General features: G+C 35.6%; 7 protein-coding genes across 8 annotated transcripts; 6 read left to right on the plus strand and 1 right to left on the minus strand.

Annotated features, from left to right (window-relative positions):
• Positions 1-1,774: 1,774 nt before the first annotated feature.
• On the plus strand, positions 1,775-3,782 carry F39G3.5 (Cytochrome b561 domain-containing protein; the record flags this gene model as incomplete). 2 transcript variants are annotated; one of them, NM_001028729.5, is made up of 4 exons in its annotated part: positions 1,775-2,161; positions 2,209-2,274; positions 3,189-3,346; positions 3,431-3,782. In NM_001028729.5, the coding sequence occupies 4 exons, from the start codon at positions 1,781-1,783 to the stop codon at positions 3,579-3,581; spliced, it is 756 nt and encodes a 251-aa protein (NP_001023900.1). In that variant the 3' UTR covers positions 3,582-3,782. The 2 variants fall into 2 exon arrangements, with proteins under 2 accessions (NP_001023900.1, NP_001023901.1); NM_001028730.6 differs by having other exon boundaries at positions 1,781-2,161; positions 3,077-3,346; positions 3,431-3,756.
• Positions 3,783-3,913: 131 nt separating this feature from the next.
• On the plus strand, positions 3,914-5,887 carry F39G3.4 (Cytochrome b561 domain-containing protein; the record flags this gene model as incomplete). The annotated part of the gene is made up of 4 exons (NM_071869.5): positions 3,914-4,163; positions 4,947-5,149; positions 5,191-5,345; positions 5,737-5,887. Exons 1-4 carry the CDS (start codon positions 3,938-3,940, stop codon positions 5,885-5,887), a joined length of 735 nt encoding a protein of 244 aa, NP_504270.2. The 5' UTR covers positions 3,914-3,937.
• tig-2 (TGF-beta family profile domain-containing protein) lies at positions 5,882-9,322 on the minus strand. The gene is made up of 8 exons (NM_071870.6): positions 9,169-9,322; positions 7,659-7,802; positions 7,536-7,606; positions 7,333-7,486; positions 7,161-7,291; positions 7,035-7,107; positions 6,330-6,418; positions 5,882-6,282 (listed from the first exon to the last, which is right to left on the minus strand). The coding sequence occupies exons 1-8, from the start codon at positions 9,279-9,281 to the stop codon at positions 5,957-5,959; spliced, it is 1,101 nt and encodes a 366-aa protein (NP_504271.1). The 5' UTR covers positions 9,282-9,322; the 3' UTR covers positions 5,882-5,956.
• Positions 9,323-11,071: 1,749 nt separating this feature from the next.
• On the plus strand, positions 11,072-13,884 carry F39G3.3 (Histone H3-K79 methyltransferase; the record flags this gene model as incomplete). The annotated part of the gene is made up of 6 exons (NM_001322552.4): positions 11,072-11,347; positions 11,397-11,509; positions 11,560-12,395; positions 12,528-12,709; positions 12,759-12,834; positions 12,930-13,884. 6 exons carry the CDS (start codon positions 11,072-11,074, stop codon positions 13,589-13,591), a joined length of 2,145 nt encoding a protein of 714 aa, NP_001309485.1. The 3' UTR covers positions 13,592-13,884.
• A 3,107-nt stretch (positions 13,885-16,991) lies between these two features.
• On the plus strand, positions 16,992-20,334 carry gtnt-28 (Glycosyltransferase family 92 protein). The gene is made up of 7 exons (NM_071872.6): positions 16,992-17,136; positions 17,180-17,245; positions 17,291-17,522; positions 18,420-18,557; positions 18,609-19,055; positions 19,861-19,941; positions 19,990-20,334. Exons 1-7 carry the CDS (start codon positions 17,006-17,008, stop codon positions 20,296-20,298), a joined length of 1,404 nt encoding a protein of 467 aa, NP_504273.2. The 5' UTR covers positions 16,992-17,005; the 3' UTR covers positions 20,299-20,334.
• A 1,281-nt stretch (positions 20,335-21,615) lies between these two features.
• Positions 21,616-24,534, plus strand: ugt-61 (UDP-glucuronosyltransferase). The gene is made up of 8 exons (NM_071873.6): positions 21,616-21,770; positions 21,879-21,999; positions 22,301-22,748; positions 22,795-22,888; positions 23,325-23,435; positions 23,485-23,763; positions 23,950-24,116; positions 24,181-24,534. The coding sequence occupies exons 1-8, from the start codon at positions 21,681-21,683 to the stop codon at positions 24,461-24,463; spliced, it is 1,593 nt and encodes a 530-aa protein (NP_504274.2). The 5' UTR covers positions 21,616-21,680; the 3' UTR covers positions 24,464-24,534.
• A 195-nt stretch (positions 24,535-24,729) lies between these two features.
• gtnt-11 (Glycosyltransferase family 92 protein) lies at positions 24,730-27,250 on the plus strand (the record flags this gene model as incomplete). Its single annotated transcript, NM_071874.1, has 7 exons — positions 24,730-24,884; positions 25,022-25,250; positions 25,301-25,438; positions 25,490-25,582; positions 25,628-25,975; positions 26,803-27,095; positions 27,148-27,250. The coding sequence occupies 7 exons, from the start codon at positions 24,730-24,732 to the stop codon at positions 27,248-27,250; spliced, it is 1,359 nt and encodes a 452-aa protein (NP_504275.1).
• Positions 27,251-27,377: the final 127 nt, after the last annotated feature.

Below are 27,377 nucleotides of genomic sequence, written 5' to 3' on the forward strand. Positions count from 1 at the left end.
AATATGCTTATTAAATTTTCTCAAAACATGTTTTTTTTCTAGGTTCAATATTTGTTTAGCCGGTTATCATTTCCAACATTCCAGCCGGTGGAGACCAACAGCACCACACCCAAAAAACAATTCGAAGTTTTCTTCAGGTTACGATTGTCTTTTGCTCACTAGCAATAATTGTGCATTTATGAATGTATTTAAGAAAGAGAGTGTGTATGTATCAATGTATGTGTGTATGTGTGTAAATGTATGCTGTAAAAAAGATAAGCAACAAAGAGAGAGAGCAACATTCTCCTCTACGACCCATATACACAAATTCCTACTTTTTCTCCTTATCATCTAACTCTTTTTGTGTAAGGTTGGCAGTCTTTTCATTTGATTTTGGCACTGGTTTTCAGTTTTTTGGCATTTCACTGAAACTGTAGATTCATTTCAATCAACTTGTTGTTTTTTTCTCAGTTTCTTGTTTACCTTGATATCTGAACCTATAGAAAAACCTATTTCCAACGGTACAGTTTGTTTGAATATTTTTAAAAGCCCTCAAAAAACCAGATTTCACAACCTGACTTTTCAAAAAAGATTAGAAAAAAAAACATGTTCCAAAAAAATAAGCATAAAAGGTGAACTTGGGAAGTTCTGTTAAAAAATTAATTCAAATTTCAAATTGAGTCCGGCTAATCCAGAAATTTGTTTTATAAATTCGGTTTATTGAGAATGAGTATTGATTTTTTTTCCAATAAATAACATTTGTACCGGCCATAATTCTATGTGGAACCGGTTTTTTATTGTAAATAATTAATTAGGCTTGTTTCAATTTTTAATCGGTAAAAACACGTTTTTATGAGCCACTACTTTTAGCAAAAATTTTTAAAAATTGCTTTTCTCTTTTTATATTTTTCAAATCTAAAATGTTGGCAACAGCGTCAATATATATATTTTTTAATCTGATTGTGAACATAAAATAGCACAGGAAAGAATTTCTAACTTGTTTTATCAAAACTGATCGGAAAATTATTTTAAAATTTCATTAACCTTAAAAAATTTGATAAATCAAAAGTTGTCAAAAATTAGTGAAAACTCATTTTTCAGTTAACGATTTTGAATACCGGCAAAAAAGTGTTTGTCTAAATGTGTATAGTTTTTCTACAATTTTTATAGAAAATTTTTGTCAAATTGTGGTTTTGCACATTTTTTTTTGGAAATTTCAGAATTTCAATTTTAATCGGCAAAACTGCACGCATCCTGTGACCGTTCCTACATCTTTTTTGAAAAGTAAGCAAATTCCATGAAAATGTCTAAAGAAAAAGGGGAAAAATTTCAAAAAGGCACAGTTTTAAATGTTTCCGTCTAATAAAAAATTCCTCTAATAGAAAAATCTAATAGTCTATAAAAAATTTAAACCGTCTAATAAAAAAACCCAAACATTTGCGCAAGTCTGATATCCGGCAGACGGCAAATCGACAGACCGGCAACTTGCCGGGATTGAAAACTTCCGGCAAACCGTCAATTTGCCAATTTGCCGAATTCATCGAAAAAAAAAGTGTGCCAACCCGCAATTGCAGCCCAACACTGATTTGCAGTAAAAATCCCGACAAGTGACAGCCCAATTTAAAATGATTCACTCTGATTTTCGAAACTTCAATGGAATGTGGGTGTTTCACAGTATTGAGTCACGTTCTCTAACCTCCTGTGTTATCAATTGGCGGAATTATTCTCGCTTTAAAATTTCGTTTTGCACACCTTTTTTCTTTTACTACTATAATTTTTCTATAATTTTGGATATTTTCAGATGTCTTCAGACTCTCGACTCGGCAATGCTCGGTCTTTCAACAGGTTTGACATAATTCTTTCAATAACTCATTTCGTCGGTTTCATCACAATCTGTCTCAATGGATATTTCCTGAACACATTCAAAAATGGTCTTGCGTGGCCTTCAAAAGTCAAAAACGGAGATAATAAGGCACTGGGGAAACGTGGCGATCAACTGCACGCGTTTCTGATGATTTTAGCATTTATTTATTTTCAAGGAGAAGCTTTGTTGGCATATCGATTGTACCGGTATGACGCGAAGATTATTTCAAAACTACTTCACACAGCTCTACATATTATTGCAATTGGGCTAGGAATTACTGCATTGACTGTGATTATAATGAGTACTAATAACGCAGGTGTACGTTTGGATTAGTTCAATTTTAATGCTAAAAGTTAATTTTTCAGTGGAATAATTTTACAAGTGTTCACAGTTGGATTGGAATTTGTCTGCTTTCGGTTTATCTGGTTCAGGTTAGTAGGTTTTGTAATGTTTAATAACTTTAAATTTTGTTGCCCAAAAGCACAAAAAACCGTTAATATACCAAATTCAGTTGCAAAAAAATAAAAGAATTTTTCTCGATTTTGTTTTTAAGTTAAAAAAACTAATTTTCTTAAAACTAATTTATTTAATTCCCGAGCAAATATATGACCCGATTTTGAAGTTTTTAAGCTATATTTGTAGGTCTCTCTTTGTTTAGTAATTTGAAACATAATTTGTCCAATTTTCAGAATTTTTTTTCACAAAAAAAAACATTTTATTCCAATTTTAAAGTTTCATCGATTTATTTCGGGTTATCAAGTTTTCATTAACGAAAAATATCTGAAAAGTTTTGTAAGGCGCTTCTGTGCCTTCGTAAAAGTTTATACACAAGTTGTTTCAAATTTAGTGGTTTTAATTAATTTGCATATTTGTAAAAATTTTAATTTATAACTGTAAAATTAAGGAAACAATTTTAAAAACATTTGTAGAATGTATGGAATTTTTTCTAATCATTTAAAAAAGTTTTGAAATTCAATTTTTCCTAAAATTGTTGAAAAAAACTAAAAATTGACTGTGTCCCCAATTAATTTCAAAACAATCAAATTCCGTTTTTTACTAACTGTTTATTTTATTTTTGCACGTAGCGTCAGAGTGTCTTATTTCGACTAGATCTACGTAGATCTACAAAAAATGCGGGAGAAGAGACGCAGAGTTCTCAACTGACTTCGCATGGTTAAGAACGTGCTGACGTCACATTTTTTGGGCTAAAAATTCCCGCATTTTTTTTTGTAGATCAACCCGTAATGGAACATCCTGGCACCACGTTTTTTTTGAATAAACACAATGAAAATAAATTTCCAATTGATAAGAAAAAAGGCCAACATTTCAATATAAATTCATCCAGTTCTCCTTTGGATTTCTGACATATCTGTGCCCATGCTCGCCTGGAAAATACCGAGCTCGCCTGATGCCAATTCATCGAGCAGTTGGTGTTGGCTGTTTTATTGTTGCATGTGTACAATGCTGTCTTGGATATGGAAATATTCTTTTGGAAGATCAGCCGTAAGTTGAGCGCTGGTATTTTAATTGTCGTGAATTAATTGTCAGAATCAGTATCTATTAATCATAATTTTTGCAATATTTCAGAGGCTGCTTCTCGGATCTTTCTTGTAAAAATCGAATCGAATATGTTGGAGCGTTCAGTGTCATGTTCATTATTCTCTACACTCTACTTGTGTTAGCGTTGATCATTCCAGTGCCGTGGAGAAGAGAAAAAACTCCAGATGAGCTAAAGTAATTTATTTTTGTCTTTTATTATATTCCCATATTTCCAAATGATCATCATGTTCTTTCTATCAAGTCACTACTTTGCACAGATCCAAAAGCTTTATCCGATAAAAATATGTTTCAAAATCAAAATAAAATTATTTTATGTTGTGCCACAAACTTTGTAATAAAATATTTGAAATTCCTAACTGCCTACCTACCTGCCTGCCTTGGCTCTTTTATTAGGTGTTTGTACCAAGCACCTTTATGAAAATGAGTCACTTTTGTTATCATTTCCGCCTGTTTTTTTTCTCATTCAAAACTCAAACAGACTATATTACCACCACATATTTCACACTACTCAACTCATTCATTTCAACTAAAATAATGTCTTCACTTGGCTACTTTGAGTTTGCAGCTTCTGTGACCCACTTAGTCGGGTTTATTACAGTATGCCTCAATGGATACTTTTTCAACACATTTTATAATGGAATTGGCTGGCCGTTTGAGCTTAAAGTTGGCTCCACGGATGCCAGAGGACTTGTTGAAATGAGAGGGAAACAGCTTCATGGATTCTTAATGTTTCTGGGATTTATTTATCTACAGGGAGAAGGTAATAGTTTAAATTCGTTTTTAACTGACAGAGAAGCTTGTAGCTTGACAACTGTAAAATCATCCCTACTGTACTACTACAGTACTCCTACAGTATCCCTACAGTACTACTACAGTGCCCCGATCATACCCTTCGACTAACCTCAACCCAATATCCCTTCTAAAGACAAGAATTCATTTTCTGAAACTACAGTAGCCTGACCGTACTCCTACAGTATCGCTACAGTACTCCTACAGTATCCCTACAGTACTCCTACAGTATCTCTACTGTACTCCTACAGTACTCCTACAGTACTACTACAGTACTCCTACAGTACTACTGCAGTGCCACTAAAATACTACTACAGTATCCCTACAGTATTACCACAGTACCCCTACTGTACTACTACAGTATCTCTATTGTACTACTACAGTTCCCCGACCATACCCTTCAACCAACCCCAGCATGTTGTCTCTTCTAAAGAAATGTACTCATTTTTCTGAAACTACAGTAGCCTGACCGTGCTGCTACAGTATCCCAACAGTATTCCTACAGTACCCCTACAACACTAATACAGTATCCCTACATCACTCCTACAGTATCCCGTACAGAACTAATACAATACTCCGGCCGTAGCCCTCAACTAACCCACACCCATTATCCCTCCAAAAAGGCAAGAACTCTTTTTTTCTAAAACTACAGTAATCCTACAGTACCCCCACCATGTCACTCAACTAACTCCGACCATAGTCCCCCCAAAAAACCTAAACCTACAATATCCCAGCTTAACTACAAAATTTCCAGCTCTTCTCTCGTACCGTGTCTATCGATTTACTACAAACCGAGTTTCAATATTAATTCACACTTTTCTCCACATCGCATCCATTGTCCTAGCCGTTGGAGCTCTCTTTTCCATCATTCTCACAATAAAATACACCGGAGCAAGTCATTTTTCCAATATTCATAGTTATCTTGGAGTATGCCTATTGCTGGTTTATTCGGGTCAGGTAAGTAACCTCGAGAGATTCAGTAAAAATTAAAATTTCAGCTGTCATTTGGTTTTTGCACGTATCTATTCAAATGCACACCGAAAGATTACCAATCCCGGCTCATGCCAGTGCACCGAGCAGTTGGAATAAGTTGTATGGTTGTGGCTTGTGTTCAGTGTTGCCTTGGATATAATCAGATGGTTTCAGGAAAACTGTAAGCAATTTCAAAAAAGTTTAATTTCAAAACCCTCTTCTTCTAAAACTTTAAAGTAGAGTAGGAAACGTTTAAAAAAAAATTATTCACTGTTTTTTGATTTTTTTAAAGATATTTCAATTTTGCAACGAAAAAAAATCTCAGATGATAAATTTTTTGAATATCCGTGAAATACCGCTTGTCAACTGCTCTGACTTTTCTCAATAATTTTGAGACTGTTTTCTGTAATTTTGGGCAGAAAGCCCACTGACGGTATCTGTACGATCTTTACTGGCTATTTATAAAATTTAAATTCTAAAACTTTTTTTTTCATAAAATTTTAAAACTTGAAAAGTTTCATTACCGATATAAAACATGCCATTGAACAAAACCAATAACTAAATATTTCCAGATCTTGCTTCAAAGATCTTTCTTGCGCAAATCGAATCGAGTACGTCGGGTCGCTTTCCATGATCTTCAACATTATTTATACTATCATGGTTGTTTCAGTAGTCATACCAAAACCATGGAGACGAGAGAAAGAAACGATTAAAATTAACTGACAAAATGTTTATGAAAATGTTTACCCGCTCTTGAATAAATAAATAAAATTTAATTTGAGATTCTTCTTCTCAATGACACCCACACTCATCTACAACCATGTCTCGATATCTTTTAATCTGTACTTGCTTATTTTGATCTACAAAAAGAATCTTGTAGGATCCCAAACTCGACGGGGCACATTTCGCCGGAGTCGTCGAATTCGGGCGTACTCTGTGCAGAGTTGACTGTACAATAGCGTGTGACGTGGCATTCATTTCTTTTGAAAATGGTGCAGAGCAATCACCGGAGCAATAAAATGCACTGAACCCTTCTGGTGCGATAACCCATTGTTTCCAGCCGAGAATGTCAAAGTCGACATAAAGACCTTTACGTTGGCACCGTTCATTTTCGTTGGCTGGAAGAAATGATGTCATTCGAGAAAAAAGTAAAGGAAGAAATTACGTTTTTCAAAGTAAGCGGATTCACTTCGTTTTACTTTTTGTCTCATGGGAGGTGCGGAGATTGGAGTTGTGGAGGCGGATCTACGGGATCTGTGAGAATATATAATTGAACAGTTATGGTTATGAACGCAATTATATTGTAAAAAAGTTTTTTAAAACAATTTTTCTAATTGTAAGTTTTTAATGATTTTTTTTTGATATTCGGAAAAAAATGGCATTTTCTCAATTTTTGTGGTATCAAGATCAGAGCTTTAGCGGCAAATTTATTTGTCAGCAAATTCGGCAAATAGGCAAATTGGCAATTTGCTGATTTGCCGATTTGTCGGAAATAATGATTCTGAATGAAACCTGTGTCAGTTGAAAAGGACCATTTGAAAAGTTTATCACAAAAAAATTCGAGCATTTTGAACCACAGTTTTCGTCGACAAATTCGGCAGATCGGCATTCAATTCTGGCAATTTGCCAATTTGCTAATTTTCCGGAAATTTTTTATTCCGGCAATTTGCCGGTTTGCCAATTTGCGAGAAATTTTAAATTCCGGAAATTTGCAGGAAAGAATCGTTTGCCGCCCACCGCTGATCAGGTTAGAACTGTAGTTGCAGAAGCTTTTTGATATGATAATTACGATGCCGATATTTGTTTGAAAAATGACATAAATGTCGTGCAAGCCCTTCAAGCAATTGGGCGCACAATTTTTGATACTCACCTTTTTTTTGGTGGACCTGCGTCTTCGTCTTTCAACGCGATCACCAGAAATGCCTCGATTTTAAGCTCATCATCTGAAATATAACAACTATTTCTTAAAAATTAAACTTTTTTTTTCAAATTTTACTTGTTGAAGCTCTAGCCGTCACAATTGGTAGTGTTGAGAGTTGCAAGTGTGACCATCTATCGACCATTGTAGTGACATCAGTGACCACTGTCGGATCATCAGATGACACGAGAACTGTGTCTCCAGGAAGACTGAAACGAGTTACAGTACTAATAGAGAAATGTAAGCTTACTTGGTGTCCTCAATGTAAAAAAAGACTGGTGAGACAATTCCCTGAATATGGATTCGAAGTTGAGCTCGAACTATGGATTGTCCCTCTTTTGCTGGAACATGCTCCTTGGCGAATCGGATACTGTAGGAGCCATCGTCAAGGCGATGGGATACTTCTGAATTTATGAAAATGGTTTTTAATCGATTTTTAAGATTTTAAGGTACCCTGTGCCATATGTGAAACTATTCTGTCAGCACTGAGCCACGCGTTCACCTCCTCTTCGTTATGATTTTCTCTGGAAATTTTCAAAATTTTGATTTTTAAATTAAAAAAGGAATCCTCCAAACCCATGCTCATAGTTTTCCAATTGCTTGTATAAGCGTTTCATGTAAGTTGAGACATAATTATTAGCCTTCACAGCTGGCCCATTTGGATTTATGTCGATGTTGAAGAGCTCGCGGATTTGTTCCCCGATTTTGTCGGTGGCCTGTCTGGAAACACTTTTTTTTCCAAAAATTCACAAAAAAAAAACAAAATCAAAGTTTGGGTAAATTGCCGTTTTTATAGAGCTACTGTAGCTATGAATAATTTGTAAAAACTGAATAATCCACACATTTTGACTGTGAATTTTTAAAATATTCAAAAGAATTTTGTTCATATATTGTCGTGGTAAGACCCATCTAAAAATAAAGTATCACCCGGACGCAAAATGCTGCCAATTTTGCCCCAAAACTACTGTACCCGGGGTCTTGACACGATGAATTCATGTCAAACGAAAAGAGGTGTGCACCTTTAACGAGTACTGTAGCTTCAAACTTTCTGCCGGATTTGTATGTCGAACTTTCATACTTTTTCGATAAAAATATATTTAGGTAATTGATTTTTAAAATATTGGGAAACTGAAAAATCCGTGAAAATTCCACGCCAACGAAATTTTAAAACTACAGTACTCTTTGAAGGCGCACACCTTTTTGCATTAAAAATTGTCGTGTCGAGACCAAATTCCATTTTATGACACAATAATGGCCAAAATTTCCGCGCCAGAATGATATTAAAAGTACTTTCGGTTTAGAATTTTTTTTCGGAATTTTTTCAGAAACTTGGAGTACGGAAAACTTCAAAATGATACATACTTTGAAGTATAAATTCGCGAAATTGCTGAAATTTATATTGTGGTGGTAGGACCCATCAAGAAAATAGATTATTATCCAGAAGCGAAATTTGGCGATTTTTGTCCCAAAAATACGGTACCCGGTTTTGACACGACAAATTCTTAGAGTACTGTAAGTTTAAAGTTTTTCGATAAAATTTTTTTAATTTATTACGGGAACAATAAATCATGAGAATGCGTACTTGGTGCATTTTATTTGACGCGCGATATCTCTTAGCGAAAACTACAGTAAGAGCTTAAATATCTATTGTTATTTGAGTTCTTACTGTAGTTTTCGCTAAGAGATGTCGCGCGTCAAATAAAATGCACCAAGTACGCATTCTCATGATTTATTGTTCCCGTAATATCAAAAATTCAATGATTACACTTCAATTTTAACAGATCGTGAAAAGAAAAAATTCCCGCAATTTTTGTAGATCAAACCGTAATGGGACAGCCTGATACCACGCGATTTTCATAGTTTTTCGTTAAAAAAATATTTAATTTATATTTAATTGTTTAAAATTCAATGAAAATTCCGGCGCAATGAAAAATTTGAAACTACAGTACTCTTTAAAGGCACACACATTTGTTTGCAAATTTAACAAAAATTTTTCATCTCGAGACCAGGGCGTAATATGCCTTTCATCAACATCACATGATTTCTCAATTATTATTTGAAAAAAATCGAAAAAAAAACAACAAACCCAGTCAGCGGTTGAGTATACGTTTTTCCATTGCGTTCCTCGACGAAATAAATTCCTTTCGAATCTCCACGTGGCACTAGGAATCCCAATAAAATCGAAAATTCGAAGAGCATGTAATCTGAGAAGAAGAAGAGCACAAACTAGTAGGGACTCTCCGGCACTGACTCTTTGAATTTGCTGAAAGGATTTGGCGATGGTGGGGGAGAATCAGAGAAAAATGATGAGAGAAGGGCAGTACACACACACACACACACACACACACACACACACACATGTGTCTTTCCGATTTCCCCAGACAATTTCTGTCCAGGCCTGCAAGCAGGCGCTCGAAACATTTTTCTTTTTTTTTTTGAAAAAGAAGAAGATGGAAAAATTGAAACAGCAAAACAAAGGAAATGTGGTCGCTGTGAGTGGAGAAATAGAGAACATGGCGGAAAAAAACCAATTTGTCATAAGTATGGTTAATCATTGAAGGCGGCATGTATTACGGGATCACAAAATTCTGAAAATGCGTATTGCACAACATATTTGACGCGCAAAATATCTCGAAGCGAAAAAGAAAACTACAGTAATTCTAATGACTACTGTAGCGCTTCTGTCGATTTACGGTCTCTAAAAATAGTTAAATAAATTCAATTCGATTTTATTTAATTCAATTCGAAAATCGAGCCCGTAAATCGACACAAGCGCTACAGTAGTCATTAGAATTACTGTAGTTTTCGCTACGAGATATTTTGCGCGTCAAATATGTTACACAATACGCATTCTAGAATATTCTCAGAAATTTTTGTTCCTGTAATAGTACCAGGTTCATTCTGTTTGAATTCCTTCCGAAATGAAAATTCCTCGACCAATCAGCGACTTCGAACTCCACGCACTCTTCTGATTGGTAAAAAAATGGGGGCGGAGCAAATCGCTGATTGGTCTTCCAGTTCTCGTTTTGTTAGAAATTAAATTCAAATCGGGAGGTCATTCAAAATTAAAAAAAAACAATCATTTAAATTTCAGGCTATTTTGGATATTTTACAGCAAAATCTCAACTCTTGATATTACCCAGACGCGAAATTTCGCGATTTTCGCGATTTTTTTTCGTTATGTGCGCCTTTAAGGATTACTGTGATTTCGAACTCTCGTTGTTGCGTAATTCTCACTGATGTTCAATAGTTTTTCAAAACGAATTTAATTACTTATCGAAAAAAAACTCAATTTTGACTAAAAAAAACACTAAAATTTTGGAAAATCGGCAAAAAATCCGATACAACAAAAGTTTGAAATTACAGTACTTCTTAAAGGCGCACACATTTTTGCATTTAACAAAACTTGTCGTGTCGAAACAGAACTTTTTGAATAGAGGTTGCGCCTTTAAGGGATTACGGTAATTTTTGACATTCACTTTGAATTTTTATTTTTCTTTCTTTTCTTCTTTCGATTCATATAAAAAAGATTTTCGAAAATTTTTTTTCCCAATTTAAAAAATTTTATTTTTAAAATCTATCATTTTTGCTCTCCATTCAGTATTTTCCCCGCGAAATTTCCCATTGCTTCCAATAAATAAGACAATTAGCCATTCTGTGCGGGGACATTGCAAAAACGCGCGCGCGCATTGCATGTAGGCGGAGCTAACGATTTTTCATTTTTCTTTGCGCGAGCGACAATCAACATTTCTTTGTTTTTTGAGCTCCATTCTGTTTCTTTTTCAGGCATTTTTAAGAATAAACAATTTAAAATATTTATAAATTGAATTTATCACATTTTCCTTTTATTTGTAAAGAAAAATGCTCCTAAAACGTCAAATGCCGAAACTTGTATTTATTATTATCATTGAAAGCGTTTATTGTACTTACGTGTTCTATTTTCTAGCAATTTTTCAATTATTAAGTATTTTAAAGCAAACATTTTTCAGATGTCTCGAGACTCGGGTCGAACCAACAATCGATCTCATCAGGGAAGACGATCGCCTGTTCGGCAAACGGGAAGATCGCCAGTTCGACGACAAGGGAAATCACCAATTCGACGACATGGAAGATCACCCGCACGACGACAAGAAATTTCTCCCATTCGAAAAACAAGAAGATCACCTGCCAATCAACTTTCAAATTATGAAATCGCCCAACAGAAAGTAAGAGAACTACAAGAAGAACTACATCAGAAAAATATTGGTTTAGTAGAGGAAGCGAAGGTATTAACATTTCTCATTCGAACATTTCTTATTTTAAAACAAATTACAGCTCCTTGAACAAAATTATGGATTAACCGTCGATTTGGCTCAAGGAAGCTATTCTTCGTCGCGTGGTTCAGGTGGCGCTTCGGTAACACCACGATCTAGGGATCGATATGAGACGTAAGTTTAATTCGTAGATAGAGCAATTTTTAACAATATATATTTTTCAGCTCGTCACCAATTCGCATCGATTCCACGGAGCCATTTCGAGGCCCTGAATATATCAATGGAGAGTTTTCTCAAATAAACTATGCACCACACGAACCGTTCCCGCAGAACGTGGATCCATACAACGCTTATGCTGGTCTACCGGATTATAATTCCTACGATCGTCATCAACCACGAATGTACCACGAAGATGTGGAAGTTCGCGTCGATGAAATGCCCATGTGGCCGATGAACGATTCTCCTCCACCTGGAATGCAACAACAATCTCCTGAGCGCCAACGCGCTTTTTCGCCAACACCGGCTTGGCGTCATCAAGAGAACGTGGTCGTGGATCCGATGCCAGTGTTTCCAATGCATGGAGAAGACGAAGAGGATCCTGCAAAACCACCTCAGGACAGTCGCGACGAGAAAGTTCGTATTCAAATGATGATGATTGCTCGACAAGCTGAATTGGCTGAAAAAGAACGTCAGAAGGCTCGGTTTGTAGCACCGGAAGAACCTCAGCGCACAAGATTAAGATCCGATACGAGCGCAGCAGATCGAGAAAGAGAGAATCAGCGAAAAGCTCGTCATGAAATCGGTAAAATTCGTGTTCAAGTTTTGGATGATATGCGGAAAAAGGAGAAGGAGAAAGATATCAAGAAAAGAGAGATGGAACGAAAAAAAAGACACGCGTTGCAGGAGAAAAAAGAAGAAGCTGAAGCTGCAAAAAGGAGAGAAGCTCGGAAAAAGCATGAGGATTATTCGAAACAGGCAGAATGTGACGAATTCTTCCTGAAATATTTGAATCCAGCGATCGGAAAGATTGAATACGAAGTTACCAAGATTGAAGGAAAAAGTACTGTCATCGACCCAATTTTTTTTGTATTTTGTAGTTAACTGTAGCATAAGTAGCATAATTTCTCATTTATCCCAGTTTTAATTTCCCGTGAAATCTCTGTAAGTAGTCACTGATTTCCAATCAATTTAGGTCCCACCGAATATGTAGCAAAATGTTATGCAGTGAATATTCCTAAAGAGTTGCTTTATGGATCGAAATTCGATGAAATAAAAGGAGAATGCTACAAAGGAGCATTCGTCAACTACGTGGACAAGCTTGTATCGCTTGGAGTCATCGATGAGCACTCACGGAAGTCCATGAAACGTGTTGAGGTATTGGACAATCGGACACGCTTCACACTTTAACATTTCTATGTTTCAGAAGTTATCAAGATTCTTGGCCGAACTTGTTGAGCCATTGTGTAATGATATTGCCATTTTTGGAACTCAAATTAGCGGTAAGAACTAACCGATTTTCAGATTATTATTTCCTTGTATTGTAATACCTTTCTGATTCGATTTTTCCTAACACCTGAGCTCTAATAACGTTTAGTGTCCGATGCTCGTGATATGAGAAATGGGTTCGACACATTCGCCAAAGAGAAATGTGCCGAGTTTTGGAATACTTCGAGCAACAAGAATAAGCTGTCGGATTTCATGCGACGTCACGACAGGAAGCGGACTCGTTCTAGATCTCGCGAAACGAGATCTCGTGATCATAAAAAATCGGAAAATGGAAACAGTCGTCGTCGTGAGACCCATCGTCTTCCAGCTGCTCCATCGCCTACCAATGAAGCGTCGCTTAAACAGCTATTTGCCGCTACCGCAGGAAACGGTGTTCCCGTTGAAAATGATGCTTCAGTTGGAAATCCGATGATGTCTTTCAATCCATGCACAGCTCCAACAACGCTTCCGTCACTGATGTCAGTTCCGGTTCCACCACCACCACCACTACCACCACAACCTGCGATGATGAACAACTACATGCAGCCGTCGCCGAATTTCTACCCTCCACAGCAACAGTTCCCGTCACCAGTTATGCAAGGATTCGGTCAGTACTCGCAGCCAATGATTCATCAGCAAATGCCGCCGCCGCCTCAAGGATTCCAGCAGCAGCAGCCGTATCAGCAACAACCAATGGGTTCGGGATATGAGTACAATAATTCCCGTCGGTATCCCACTGATTCTGATTTAATGGATGAGATTTTCACATAATAATTATTATTGTAGATGATGTTCAATTTGCTAATAATATCTACTTAATGTATTAATATCCGTGTTTCGGGTAGCCTCCTCATGATATATCGCCCCCACCCCAAATATTCTGTTTCTGTGCACTACAACCGAATTTCGATCACCCCACTTTCATCATGACCGTTTTTTAATATCCAGAAATGTTAAATTTTTATAATTTCCCCTGTTTAATCATTTTCCGGCTCGATTTTTATTAGAAACTTGGATCTTTAGTTTCTTAGATTTTTGTATTAATAAATCCAAGGTCACTGTGTAATTTGTTTTCCTTGTGATTTATGTGCTAAATAATTGGTCGTTGGACAGTGTCAGGTCGAAATTGGAAAGAAATCAACGAGAAATCCTGGAATTGGAAAACAGAAAATCGTCTACAATGCTTCTGGCTGCCAATTTTTTCAGGGATGACGGCGATGATATGGAATTTGGGAATTTGCGTCGACGTTGATGGTTCAACTCGAGCAATTTATATTACTGAAGGAGTTGTTGAAATTTAGAACATTTTAAATCCATAATCGATTTTGAGGAGAGCTTTGAGAATTTTGGCCAATGAAAGGGAATAGTGGAAGAGGAACAGAGGACACATGAAAATTAGCACAATGATATTCACAATAATAATATTGTGCTCGAAGTTATGCAGATTCTCCACTTTTCGAAAGTTTTTCAGTTTTTCTAATCCAATTTCGAGTGCAATTTTATTATTTGCCAACTTCTACGACTTCCAAGGAAGCTGCATTTATGGGTCTCGCAGCGCAAAAAGATTTTTTTGAAAATTGCATTTTGTGCATATTCTGAATTTATGTTAAAAATCAACAAAACTAGTCCGCTTAAATGCATCTCATGAGGAAGTCGTAGAAGTTTGCATTAAAATATACACACGATGGGAAATTTGAATTTTTAAAAATACACAAGACACTATACAGGGGATGATGAACAATGAATGGTTATGATAAGAGGAAGTGGAGTATTTTTTCAGGTACTTTTCAACCGAATTGGAGACCTCCGACAAATGAGAGATGGAAAACTGGAATTTAGGAATTTTATTGGCTACTGGATTTACGGAACTGAAAAATTTTTATTTAGATATTTAGAATTTAAAGTTCTAATCATTTTCGACATCTAATGAATAAATCTGTAAGATTCGGCATCTTTAGCGAGCTCCTTGACTGAGATCGTGACGAGACCCAACCAGAAAACCTTCGTGTGCCTTTAAACTGGTGTTTCAAAATTTGGTAAAATTAGTATATTAAAAATTGCCTGAAAATGTGAAGCACATCAGCCGAGATATCGTACTGTCGTAAAAACGTAAAACTTCAATTTAAAGGCACACACTTACTTTCTCGGTGGGTCCCGCCACGATTTCCGCCATTTAGATTTTTTTATTGTTTCAAATTAACTCATTTGATACTCTGAAAAAGGAAAGTTCTTGAAATTTCACATGAAACATTTAGCACTTATTATGGGAATACAAAATTTTGAGAAAGAGCATTGCAAAACGTATTTGACGCGCAAAATATCTCGTAGCGAAAACTACAGTAATTCTTTAAACTACTACTGTAGCGCTTGTGTTGATTTACGGCACGATTTTCGAAGTGGTTTACAATAAATTTATTTATTGATGGAATATTAAAATAAAGCAAATAATACGAAGAAACGAAGAAAACTGGAATATCAATGTCACTATTCGAACAGAAAAAGCACTACAGTAGTCATGTAAAGGATTACTGTAGTTTTCGCTACGAGATATTTTGCGCGTCAAATATTTTGCGCAATACGCATTATTTTTCAAAATTGTGCTCCAATAATATTTTCATATTGAAAAAGTTGTCTCTGTCGGAATCACACGTCATCTTTGTCCCATTATTTCAAAGTGTCGACCACCACATCGCACTATCACCCGAATGAACGGAGACAACATATGATGGGTGTCATTGCAGGGTGGATTTGTTTACGAGCACACGACGACCTCTCTCTTGCTCTATGCGCAATTGTTGCTCTTTTCTCTTTCTCAACTTTTGTTCACCATAGAAGTTGTTTTTTTTGGAAGTTGTTGATTTTCTTTATGTTATTTACAATTAGAGTAGGATTTTTTTCGTTCCATTCGAAATTGTTTACTAAAATTATGGCTTCAAAATTTTTAGGATATTTTATTCTTAAGAAAACCTTTAAAAAATCTTTAATTAATCTTCAGTAGTCTTTAATCTAGTTCCCTGACTGAAAATATTGCGATTTTTGCGCCAAAAATACGGTACCCGGTCTCGACACGACAATTTTTTGTTAAATGATAAATAAAAGGTGTGCACCTTTAAAGATTACTGTAAGTTCAAACTTTCTTCGACTTTGCATATTTTTCGATAATAAATTTAATTTTATCGAAAACAGGAATAAAACATTAAAAACACATAAATTCTCGATAAAAAATGTGGAAAATATGGAATACGGAGGAACAAAATTACAGTAATCTTTAAAGGCGCATGTAAAATTCGCATGTAAAAATATTGCCGTGTCGAGACCTGGTACCGTATTTCCGTCGCAAAAATGGCTAATTTAAGCGCCTGGATAATAATAAAAATACTTGGTGAAAGCTTTGATTTCCTCTGAAAACGTTTTTTTTTAAACATTTTTGAAACTATGTTTTGAGATTGGTCTCGCCACGAAAAACGGCTTATTGTAGCACTTTTTAGTTTATTTATGTTTTTTTATCAACAAATTAACAAAATCTTATTTTTGCATTTATAAAAATTTGCATACGATTTACAAAAAAAGTGCTTCCAGAATTATTTTTCGCGGCAAGACCCATTCCGATAAAGCTGTGCGCCTTGAATTATGTACATTTTGGGAAAGTGAAAATAAATGTATTCTGCAGAATCTGATTTTTTGGAATATCACGGAAAGATGTCATTATTCACGCCAGGGGTGTGCGGCAATTTTTTTTGTAGACGAAAAAATTGAAAAATTTTCGATTCCGGCAACTTGCCGATTTGGCGGTTTGCCGGAAATTTTCAATTCCGGTAACTTGCCGAATTGGCGATTTTCCTGAACTTTTAAATTTAGACAATTTGCCGGTTTTGCGATTTGTCGGAAAATTTTCAATTCGGGCAACTTGCCGGTTTGCCGACTTGCCGGAAATTTTCAATTCACGCATGCTCAACCGCAACAAAAGTTGTAAATAGTAAACAAAAACACATTGAAATCTTATTGCCATCATTTTTTTCCAACCCCCACTCAATTTTATTACATTCCAAAGAGAAACAGATTCACCCCCCGGCTGCACACAACACTTTTTTTTTCTGTTTGACCGTCTAGCAGGTGGCACAATTTGTCGTCTACAATTCTCTTTCATTTTTTCCCAATTTTTTAAAACTACTTTCAGTTGTACCCATGGGTGTTCCTGTCAAATCTTGCCTAATCATTATCATTACTAATTTGCTTATCGCCTTGTATTTCTTATCAGCATGTAGGAAGGGTGTCACTGAGACGGGTTTTGTTGCACCGACGGTTTTACAGATACGGTAGGTAACCTGATAACCAAAAAATTTTAAAAAAATCATTCAGGGAAAAACTAGAGATCGACGAGAACTTCCCCATTGTTTTTTACAGCACTGCATATCTTGACTACAGGTTCCTCTCTAAAACTTCCGGATTCAGAAATCTCATAAAGTTCAGGTACAAAATCCCTCGTTTACGTGTATTTGCCATGAATCCTTGTGTCACCCATAAAGAGTACATGTCTGCGGAAATTGGTTTGAATCAAAAAAAGAAAAAGGTCAAACTTCGAGGCGAGCCAACTGAGGGTGAATGTCCGTGGCATTGGGCAACGCAGTGCTTTTATAATTCGTATATTTGGACGGCAGAGCTTGGGGAGGCGAATGGAACCGAGATGGTAGGCATTGATCAGGTAGGTAATGAGAAAATGAACCTTGTATTCCGGGAACACAAAATTCTGAGAAAGCGTATTGCGCAACATATTTGACGCGCAAAATATCTCGTAGCGAAAACTACAGTAATTCTTAAAATGACTACTGTAGCGCTTGTGTCGATTCACGGGATCTCTATTTTAGAAATGAGTTAAAATAATTTATTTATCGATCGAATATGTATTAAAATAAATAGTAAGCAAATAATACGGAGAAACGAATTGGCATATTGCTGTCACTATTCGAAAAGAAATTCATTTCAAAAATCGAGATCCCGTAAATCGACTCCAGCGCTACAGTAGTCATTTAAAGGATTACTGTAGTTTTCGCTACGAAATATTTTGCGCGTCAAAAGCATTGCACAATACGCATTCTCAGAATTTTGTGTTACCGTAATAGCGACAATTTTTGAATTATTTGGAAATGTTCGGGAATTTTGAATTTCTTGCCAAATTATTTTGGACAATTTTGGACAATTTTTTGAAAAAAAATTTGACTTGAGATTCAAAAAATTCTAGCATGTTTCAGAAAGACATCCAAAAATTGCTGGGACAAAGAAAACTTCGGACCATAAACCAAAAAAGTGTCGATTTTGGCTTTATTTGAAAGCAAATAAACCTTTAAAAATACGAAAAAATATTTTTTAGGAAAAGAAGCACTAAAAAATCATTCGAGAAACCAGAATATAAAAGATGCTTGAAGTACAACAAATTAATTTGTTTTTTGGATTTTTTGGTTTTGAAAACCGAAAAAAAAAACAATTAAATAAATACACCGCCCTGGAAGTCCCCTCAGTTCAAATGCATGAAAAATTTTTCTAGTTCAAAGAGCCAGAGTTTACAAATATCTGAAAAAAGTGATCCATTTTATTTTTTCAGATAACTATCCACCTGAACAACAGGACAATTTCACTGAAAGTTCAAGAAGTTCACCCGAAGAGAAAAGGAGGCTTCACTGTCTGCGTACAACCAGTCTATTGGTACTCGGAGTACCATAATATTGCACTTTTCATAGAGGTAACTTTTAGCTTTTAGTTTTAACTTTTCCAGAAAAATTCACTCTTCCAGACATGGAGATCCCAAGGTGTTACTCGCTTCATTGTCTACTACCATTCGTCTACCACGCAAGTTCGAAATCTTCTCGAATACTATCGAAATCTTGGGATTCTGAGACTTAGGCCATGGCCGAGTTTTGGACGGCTTCCAACTCGGCTATTTCCTAATTTAAAGCTACCTTCCTTTGATTCCTCAACGTACCGAGTAGGCCACACCTTGGCTCAGAACCTGTGTGCACTTGAAATGAAAACCGAGATTGGAGCAATTGCAGATTTTGATGAAGTCATGGTGGCAGATAAGGAAATGCTCATAAATTATGTTGAAGAAGCGATGAAGCCGGATGAAGTTGGCGCATTAAGTTTCAGCCATTTGCTGGTGAAGTTTGAGCCCAAAATTTCAACGATGGATTTTCACGGTGTGGTCAAGCCTGTATTTTTGGACAGAAATGGACCTCCAAAGGTAAGATGTAATCTTTTTTTCTTAATTCTGAATGACAGCCTGTGAAAAGGATCATTTGAAAATTTTATCAGAAAAAAATTAGAGCACTTTGAACGAATGAATGGTGTGGGCGGCAATTGTCCTTTTTTTTCGTCGACAAATTCGGCAATTCGGCAATTTGCCGGTTTCCCTATTTGCCGGTTTACCTATGTGCCGGAAATTTTCATTTCCGGTAATTTGTCAGTTGCCGATTTGCCGGAAATTTCCATTTTTCGCAAATTTCCGTTTTGCCGTTTGCCGAATATCAACTTGCCGGGAGTTTTTAGAGATATTTTTTATAAGACGGAAGCACTTGAAACTGTGCCTCTTGAATTTTTTTCCCGAATTCTGAAATTTCCAAAATAAAATATGCAAAACCACAATTTGCCGAAATGCTCGGCAATTGCCTTTTTTCCGACAAACTCGGCAAATCGGCAATTTGCCGGTTTGTCGATTTGCCGGAAATTTTCAATTCCGGCAATTTGCCTATATGCCGATTTGCCGGAAAAATTTGTATTATCAAACCCGTTTTTTGTTGAAAATCTGAAATTTTTTGACCAAAAAAAATATTTCAAAAACTTGCAGTTTTTTCGATGATTTTTTTTAATCTTTCACATAATGTTGGCAGTATTTTAGTTGGTAATTTTATAAATTTCAAACACAATTTCAACGTATTTTTTGAATTTTCTGTGCCCAAATCTGCAAGGGCAACTGAAAAAAATCCTGATTTTTTTCGACAAGATTAAAAAATTTCAGAATTTCAGTGATACCAAATTTTCATTTTTAGACAATTTTCAACAGCTCCGCAGTAGACATTATTGTTACACATTCGATTCGACGATTTATTGGAAATGAAACTACAATTCGGGTAGCTCATTTTTCCCCATTTTTTCTTCTTAATTCTTTCCCTCTTCAGGCCAACGGATCTCTTCTTCACTATCGTCACAATAGCTACACAGATCCTGCAAAGGAAGTCCAGAAGCCTTACAGTCTATTCACTTCTTACCCAAACCTGCACATCAAACGAATCCAAAAGACACTTCGAAAAGTGTTCGGCTCATCGATACCACCTTACAACTCAACATACCTACACGTTTTGAATCAGTGTATCACGAAAATAGTTGGAGAGGGAAAGTGTAGGAGTACGGTAGAGTACTGTAAGCAGTGGATGGAACCATTGACGGATTGGGTGTACGATACGACTGAAGGCATTTTTGTAGTTTAACCTAAATTTTAGTTTGATAATAAATAGTTGTTATAAATACTAATCTATTTTGGCGGCCGACATCTCACAAGCTTGTGCCAGCGAGATGTCGGTGGCTTTTCTTTTAACTACTGTGTTTACAGGCAGGTCTAAAAGCACACGTTGTTATTCCGAGTGGGTCTTGCCACGATCTCAGTCCTACTGATCAAGTGCCAAATTTTACTCATATGTTCATTTGATGAAAAAAAAAGAAATTTATGAAGCTTCAAATTCTAAAGAGCCTATATTTTAGTTTCTTAAAATAATTTTGTAGTGGAAAATAAAAAGGTGCATAAACGCGCCAATTTGCCACAATTTCTCAACCAACTTTAGACAACTTTCAGCAGTTTTCAGTGTGAATTTTGTACAGCCCCTCAATCAAGGGCTATCCTCAACTTTTGCTAAACTTTGGCATCTCTGGATTGGCCCAGAAGCTCTAATATACTTACCACGTGATGCCAGAGTGTCTCATTTTGGCTTGATCTACGTAGATCTACAAAAAAATGCGGGAGAAGAGACGCAGAGTTTTTAATTGATTTTGCATGGTTAAGAACTGCTAACGTCACATATTTTTTGAGTAAAACATTCCCGCATTTTTTGTAGATCAAACGGTGATGGGACAACCTGGTACCACGTGACTGAATGAAGCGTTTAGCAGTTGGTCAGATCCCAAAATTTGATCACAATAAAATTGTCCTTTTAAGAACAAAAATCTGTACCGAATAAGTACAGTTTGTCACACACCACAACTTTGTCTCGCTTACTACGTCTCTTCGTTCCCAAGAACTTCTGGTCAATTTAATTTCATGATAGAAGTTTAATGATGTTGGTTGAGTTTCACCTGAATTACAAAATAAATAAATAAAAATCTAATATACTAGTTGGACTACAAAGGAAAATTTACCAAAATTACCAAGCTTTACTTTTTTAGATCCAAAATGGCCCAAATCTACCGAATTTTGTAAAAAAACGTTCTGAAAATTTTTCAGGAAAAAATCGTATTTTCAGTATAAAAACCCAAGTCTCAGATTTTGGCACTCTCTTTAAACCTAACCTTAAACCTAACTAAACCTAACTTTCCAATATGATAATCTAAAATCCTTGAAAGAACTTTGGTACAACTTGCATCATTAAAGTTATCTGGCCAACGATCGAAAGTCCAGTCATATTTACTTCTACACATAAACCACAAATCACTATAGACCACAGTTTTCTATTTCTCTTGCTGCGTCTCTATTGTCTAACATTAAAAAAGGCTGTCTCTTCTCTCCAGACGCAGATTGCCCAACATTTTTGTGTTTACCCAGGTACTGCAGGTGTATAAAAGAACATCTATTTGATCTCAGTTTCCGTTATTTCCAACAATGAGAGTATTGTCGGTTTTTCTGGTATTAGTGGGAGTAGTTTCAGCATACAAATTTGTTTTATTTGTCCCAAATGTAGCTAACAGTCAGGTTAGTTTCACTTGATTTTTTAGTTATTGTTTTAATTCGGAAATGTAAATTTTCAAAGTACCAAAATTCAGTAGAAACCGATTTTATCAAGCGAAAAAATGTATTTAGATTCAATTCAACGCTAGAGTAGCCGAGGTTCTTGCAATTGGAGGTCATGACGTAACTATGCTAATGGTGAACCATATGGCTGGATTTGAGTCAAACGTAAAAGTACCGAAAGGTGTTAAAAGTGAGTTGATATTTGGCATACGACAAGTCGGAGAATAATTAATAACCTTTTATATGGTGCTAAAATAATCAACTAATATAATAAAACTTGTCAAAAATTGTTGGAAAGTGTTTATGTTGTTTCAAAAAGCAGTGAAAATGCATATTTGACTTATTTTATTGTATTGGTACGAGCATGCAACAATGCTTTAAATTCCTCAAAAAGACCACATTTGTGGCAATAAAAAGGAATAAGTTGCTAGTAATACATGTTAAAGTACTGAAACTTTGTGTTAGTGCTTTGTATCAAAACTTTCTTCCAGCCTATCAACTCGACGCTGCTGTTGAAGGAATCACAAAGCAATCCATCGAAAAAGAACAATCAGCCATGTTATACAAGAACATGGGGCTTAAGGATATGCCTCAAATGATGGCAATGTTCAGTCGAATGGGAAAGCTACTTCAAGATGGATGCCGAATCATTCTTCGCAACAAGGAATTCTTGAAATGGCTGGAAGATGAGAAATTTGATGTCGCATACACTCATATTTACTCTACGTGCCCACTTGGATTAATTCATCACGCCAAAATTCCGTCTTGGGTCTGGCTTAACAGTGGTCCACTAATGGATTATGTATCACAGGCAGTTGGAGTTCCGATTCTTCCCAGCTATGTACCGCCCGTATTGATGGCATCTCATGATGAAATGGGTTTTGTTCAAAGAACAAAAAGTTTTATCGGTCATGTGCTAATGAGTGTTATGCACAGAAGGTATGAATTGAGCCAGGATTTTGAAAAAAAAATCTAAAAATTTCAGAATCTCATCCGACGAGGAGACAGCAATCTTCCGAAAGGAATTGAATGATCCGAGTTTTCCTCATACCATGGATATTGGAGCCAAATGCCCACTGGTAAGTGATATGGTCAGCTTCTCGAACAAACATAAAAAGTGGCAAACCATAAGCATTTTTTGCTATAATTGCACCTATTTTGTATTGAAGTTAAATAAGAAATTTGGTAGTTGCGTTAGAACAAAAGTTCAGATTTTTGAAAAACTTGGCAATATGCCAAAAGTTTAGCTGAAAACTTCAAAAAATCGAAATTTTTTAGGAGTGTTAACGTAAATATATTTAGGCTAAAACATCACGGACGACAGTTTAACTTCAAAGACTTTCATCTTTGTAAATATCAACCAAGTTGCCGGTTGCCGAAAAATTGCCGAAGTTTCGGCAACCAAATGTTGCCGGTTGCCGATTTTTTTTTGGGTCCGGCAACTTCGGCAATTGCCGGTTGCCGAAAATCTTGGTTGCCGCACAGTCCTGATACCTAAATAACTACTTTTTCCAGGTAATTGTAAACAGCAATGAACTCTACGATCTACCACGTCCCACTTTGGCCAAAGTGATAAATATTGGAGGGCTTGGTGTCGGATTTGACAGTGCTAAACCATTGACTGGAGTAAGTCCACTTTTAAAATCAACATGTCTCAGCATGTTCAATTTTCCAGGAGTTCAAGAAAATCTCTGAAACTGGAAATGGGCTTATTGTCTTCTCATTTGGCTCAGTGGCAGCTGCCCATGAAATGCCCTTGGCTTGGAAAAACTCGCTTTTGGAAGCTTTTGCATCTCTACCAGACTACCAGTTTGTCATGAGATATGAAGGAGATGATCTGAAGGATAGATTGCCGGAAAATGTGCATTTGTCGAAGTGGCTTCCACAGAAGGATCTACTGTTGCACGAGAAGACAAAAGCGTTTATTACTCATGGAGGGTACAATTCTTTGCAGGTATGTGCATTTTGTTAACCCTGTGATCTGTAACTGTAATATTAAAGTTTCTGCTAATTGACTGTTTTTTTGTTTAACGTTTTTTCTAATTTCATTCAGTTGTGAAATTTCACTTAAATTTTTATCAAGAAATTGCAAGACATGCCTGTAAACTATCAGCAAAAATTTTAAAATTCATTCTTCCAGGAAGCAATATCCGCCGGAGTCCCCCTTATCACTATTGCTCTCATGGGCGATCAGCCCAAAAACTCCCAAATCGCCAAGAAACATGGATTTGCTGTGAACATTGAAAAAGGAACAATTTCCAAGGAAACGGTCGTTGAAGCTCTTAGAGAAATTTTGGAGAATGATAGGTTGGTTTTCCGAAATTTATTTTCAATTTTATTTTCAACAACAATGTCAATATCTAACTTTCAGCTACAAACAAAAAGTAACCCGGCTCTCCGCGATGGTTCGAGCTCAACCAATGAAGCCGGCTGAACGTCTTCTGAAATGGTCAGAGTTTCTTGCGGAATTCAAGACACTTGACAACCTGGTGCCAGCTGGACAGAAGCTTAACTTTTATCAATATCATTCTCTTGATGTAATCGGCTTCTTGTTCCTAGTAGTTTTAGTTGTATTCTACATTGGCTTCCTTATTCTGAAAGCAGTTTTCAGAAAATGTTGCCGTAGAAGAGAGACTAAAACTAAGAACGATTGATTGAAGGTCTGATTTTGAAGAAAAAAAAGCCATTTCGATATTCGGGTTTATTGAATAAATATATCAACTTCAACTTATTGATATCAATAATTTAAAAAAAAATTATTAAAAAACATTTCAAAATTCATACACATTTAAAAATCAACTTTCTATTTAAAACTAACGTTTTCAACTCATACAATATTCAAAACCCTTATTATTATTTCCTTTGTTCTGGGTTTTAGCTCCTTTTTTCAACACTCTTCTCTGAGCTCCTCAAATTTCAAATGATTTCCATTTTGCGAAAACTATTTAAATTTCTTATATTGATTACGTCTTTGTTTTTATTTACAAGATTAATTTGCAATTTTTATCAAGTTGAAAACAAAAATGTGAATACTTTTCCAATAGTGTTTTACAAAGATGCATACGTGGATCTCAGGTGAAATTTTGAAACTGATTAAAAAATTTATAGTGATCGGTTTTTTTTTTAAATTTAAAGAACTTTTTTTTTTGAAAATCTTAAAACATTATGATCTTCATGGACATACTATAAACTTGAATTCAATTTTTTCTCAGAATGTCTCCTCCAAAACTTCGAGTATTTTCCCTAAATCACTGCCTTATCAATGGAAGCTTTTTAATAATCAGATTCGAAGATTACAAACAAGAAAATATAAAAATGCTCGGCGAGCCTATCGAAGCCGATTGCCCATGGTCTTGGGCTCCAAATTGTTATTATAGTTCTCATGTTTTTGAGGTCTCACTTTACAATGTTCCGTTGGAAGAGCTGCTGAAAATTCGAAAAGTAAGCCCAGCTAGTCTAATTTTGAAAAAAAATGGTTTTTTTTATTCTAGGTAAATATTTTGATAAATGGGAAAGTCATAGATCTGAATATAAAACAAGTAATGCCTAAATTAAAGGATGGTCTAACAATTTGTGTCCAACCTGTCTATTGGTACAACCAATTTCAGAATATAATACTTTTCATTGAGGTTTGTCACTCACTATCAGTAGGTGTTCATAATTCATATTTTCAATTTAAGAGTTGGAGAAATCAAGGAGCTTCACATTTTATTGTGTACTTTCATTCATCTACAAAAGAAGTCAAAATGGTCCTAGATCACTACCAGAAATTGGTTGATTTTAATTTTTAAAAAAATTTAAAGGCAGTATTTTTAAAGGGAATCCTAACTATTATGCCTTGGCCAACATTCGGAACTTTACCCACTCAATTCCCAAACATAAATTCCCAAGTATATCGTGTCGGTCACAATTTGGCTGCAAATCTATGTGTTTTGGAAATGAAGACCACACTTGGATCAATCGTTGATTTCGATGAACTAATTGTTCCGAAAAATGGTTACTCGAGTGTTTTGGCATTATCAATTCAAAAGTTGGGTCAGGAAAATGTGGGAGCATTGGAATTTGAAAATACGAGAGTTCAACTAGATTTATCAAATGATAAAACTGGATTTGACACCAGTTCGTTGAAAAATCCAGCGCTAGTGGATAAGAAGGGTCCTCCAAAAGTAGGTTTTTGGATATTTTAAGTTGTTTTGAAGCAAAGATCAGTTTTTTTACAATTAATTTTGCCAGAACTGAAGGCATCCATTCACTTCATAAAGATTCTGTTTAAAAATTTATTTAAAAAAATTAATCAGCCAAGATATGGGCGGCTCCTATGATGGGATGATGATTTATGAATTAAAATGTATGATTTAAAGCAGTAGTAGCTAGCCTAGGCTGCAAACGATTTTCCGGCAAATCGGTAAACTCCCGGAATTGAACTTTCCAGCAAATAGGCAGATCGGCAAAATAACGGAATCAAAATTTCCGGCAAATTGGCAAATCGATCGGCAAATTACCGGAATTAAAATTTCCGGCAAATCAGCAAACCGGAAAACTGTCAATTTGCCGGAAAAACGGTTCTGGCCAAAAATTTTTGGCAAATTGTGGTTTTGCACATTTTTTTGAAAATTTCAGAATTTCAGTTTTCATCGGCAAAATTGTGCGCATCCTATAAATGTTCCTACATCTATTTTGAAAAACAAGCAAATTCTATGAAAATATATTTTTTTTAAAACAGGAAAACATTTCAAAAAAGCACAGTTTTCAGTTTTTTCGTCTTATAAAAAATCCCTCTAAAACTTCCGGCAAATTGATGTTCGGGAAAGAGCAAATTGCCGGAATTGAAATTTCCGGCAAATCGGCAAATTGCTGGAATTGAAATTTCCGGCAAATCGGCAAATTGCCGGAAATTTTAATTTTCCAAGAAAATCGGCAAACCTTTTTTTAAAAACTATTTACAAAAATAATAAAAGTATGAAAAGATTTTTTTTAATTCACCATTTTTCAGCTTATTTTCAAAACCTCTTCCATTGAAATAATCCTTACCCATTCTGTCCGAAAATTCATCAAAACTACGGATCGAACCCTGAAAGTTGCTCACGGTACCCTGATTCACTATCGATATAATGGAGGAAAATTATTGTCGAAGAAAATGAAAGATTTTTCAATTTTCGACGGCCACAATTTTGACGGCCACATTGAGAATATGAAAAACACTACCAAAATTATTTTTGGAGTTGGACAATCAATTTTTAAATCGGAAATCATATGGAAATTAAATGAGTGTATAGAAGAAATTAAGTGAGTTCAGAATTCCAAAAAAAAAAACAAAAGAAAATCTGAAATTTTTCAGAGCTGCCAACATTTGTCGAAGTACAGTTACCTTTTGCAAAAGCCGGATGGAAAATATTGCAAGCTGGGAAATTCACCGAACTCCGGGGATTTTTAAATTTTAGATAGGATTTTTCTCTCAACACTGATGGTTGAGTATTTCTAGTAAGTTTTAAAAAGGTACGTTTATGTCATAATTTTTTTTTGGTTTCGAAAAATTCGAGACTGCTAAATATTCAAAAATTTTTAATA

This window comes from Caenorhabditis elegans, chromosome V (assembly GCF_000002985.6).
Source record: "Caenorhabditis elegans chromosome V".
Classification (NCBI taxonomy): Eukaryota; Metazoa; Nematoda; class Chromadorea; order Rhabditida; family Rhabditidae; genus Caenorhabditis; species Caenorhabditis elegans.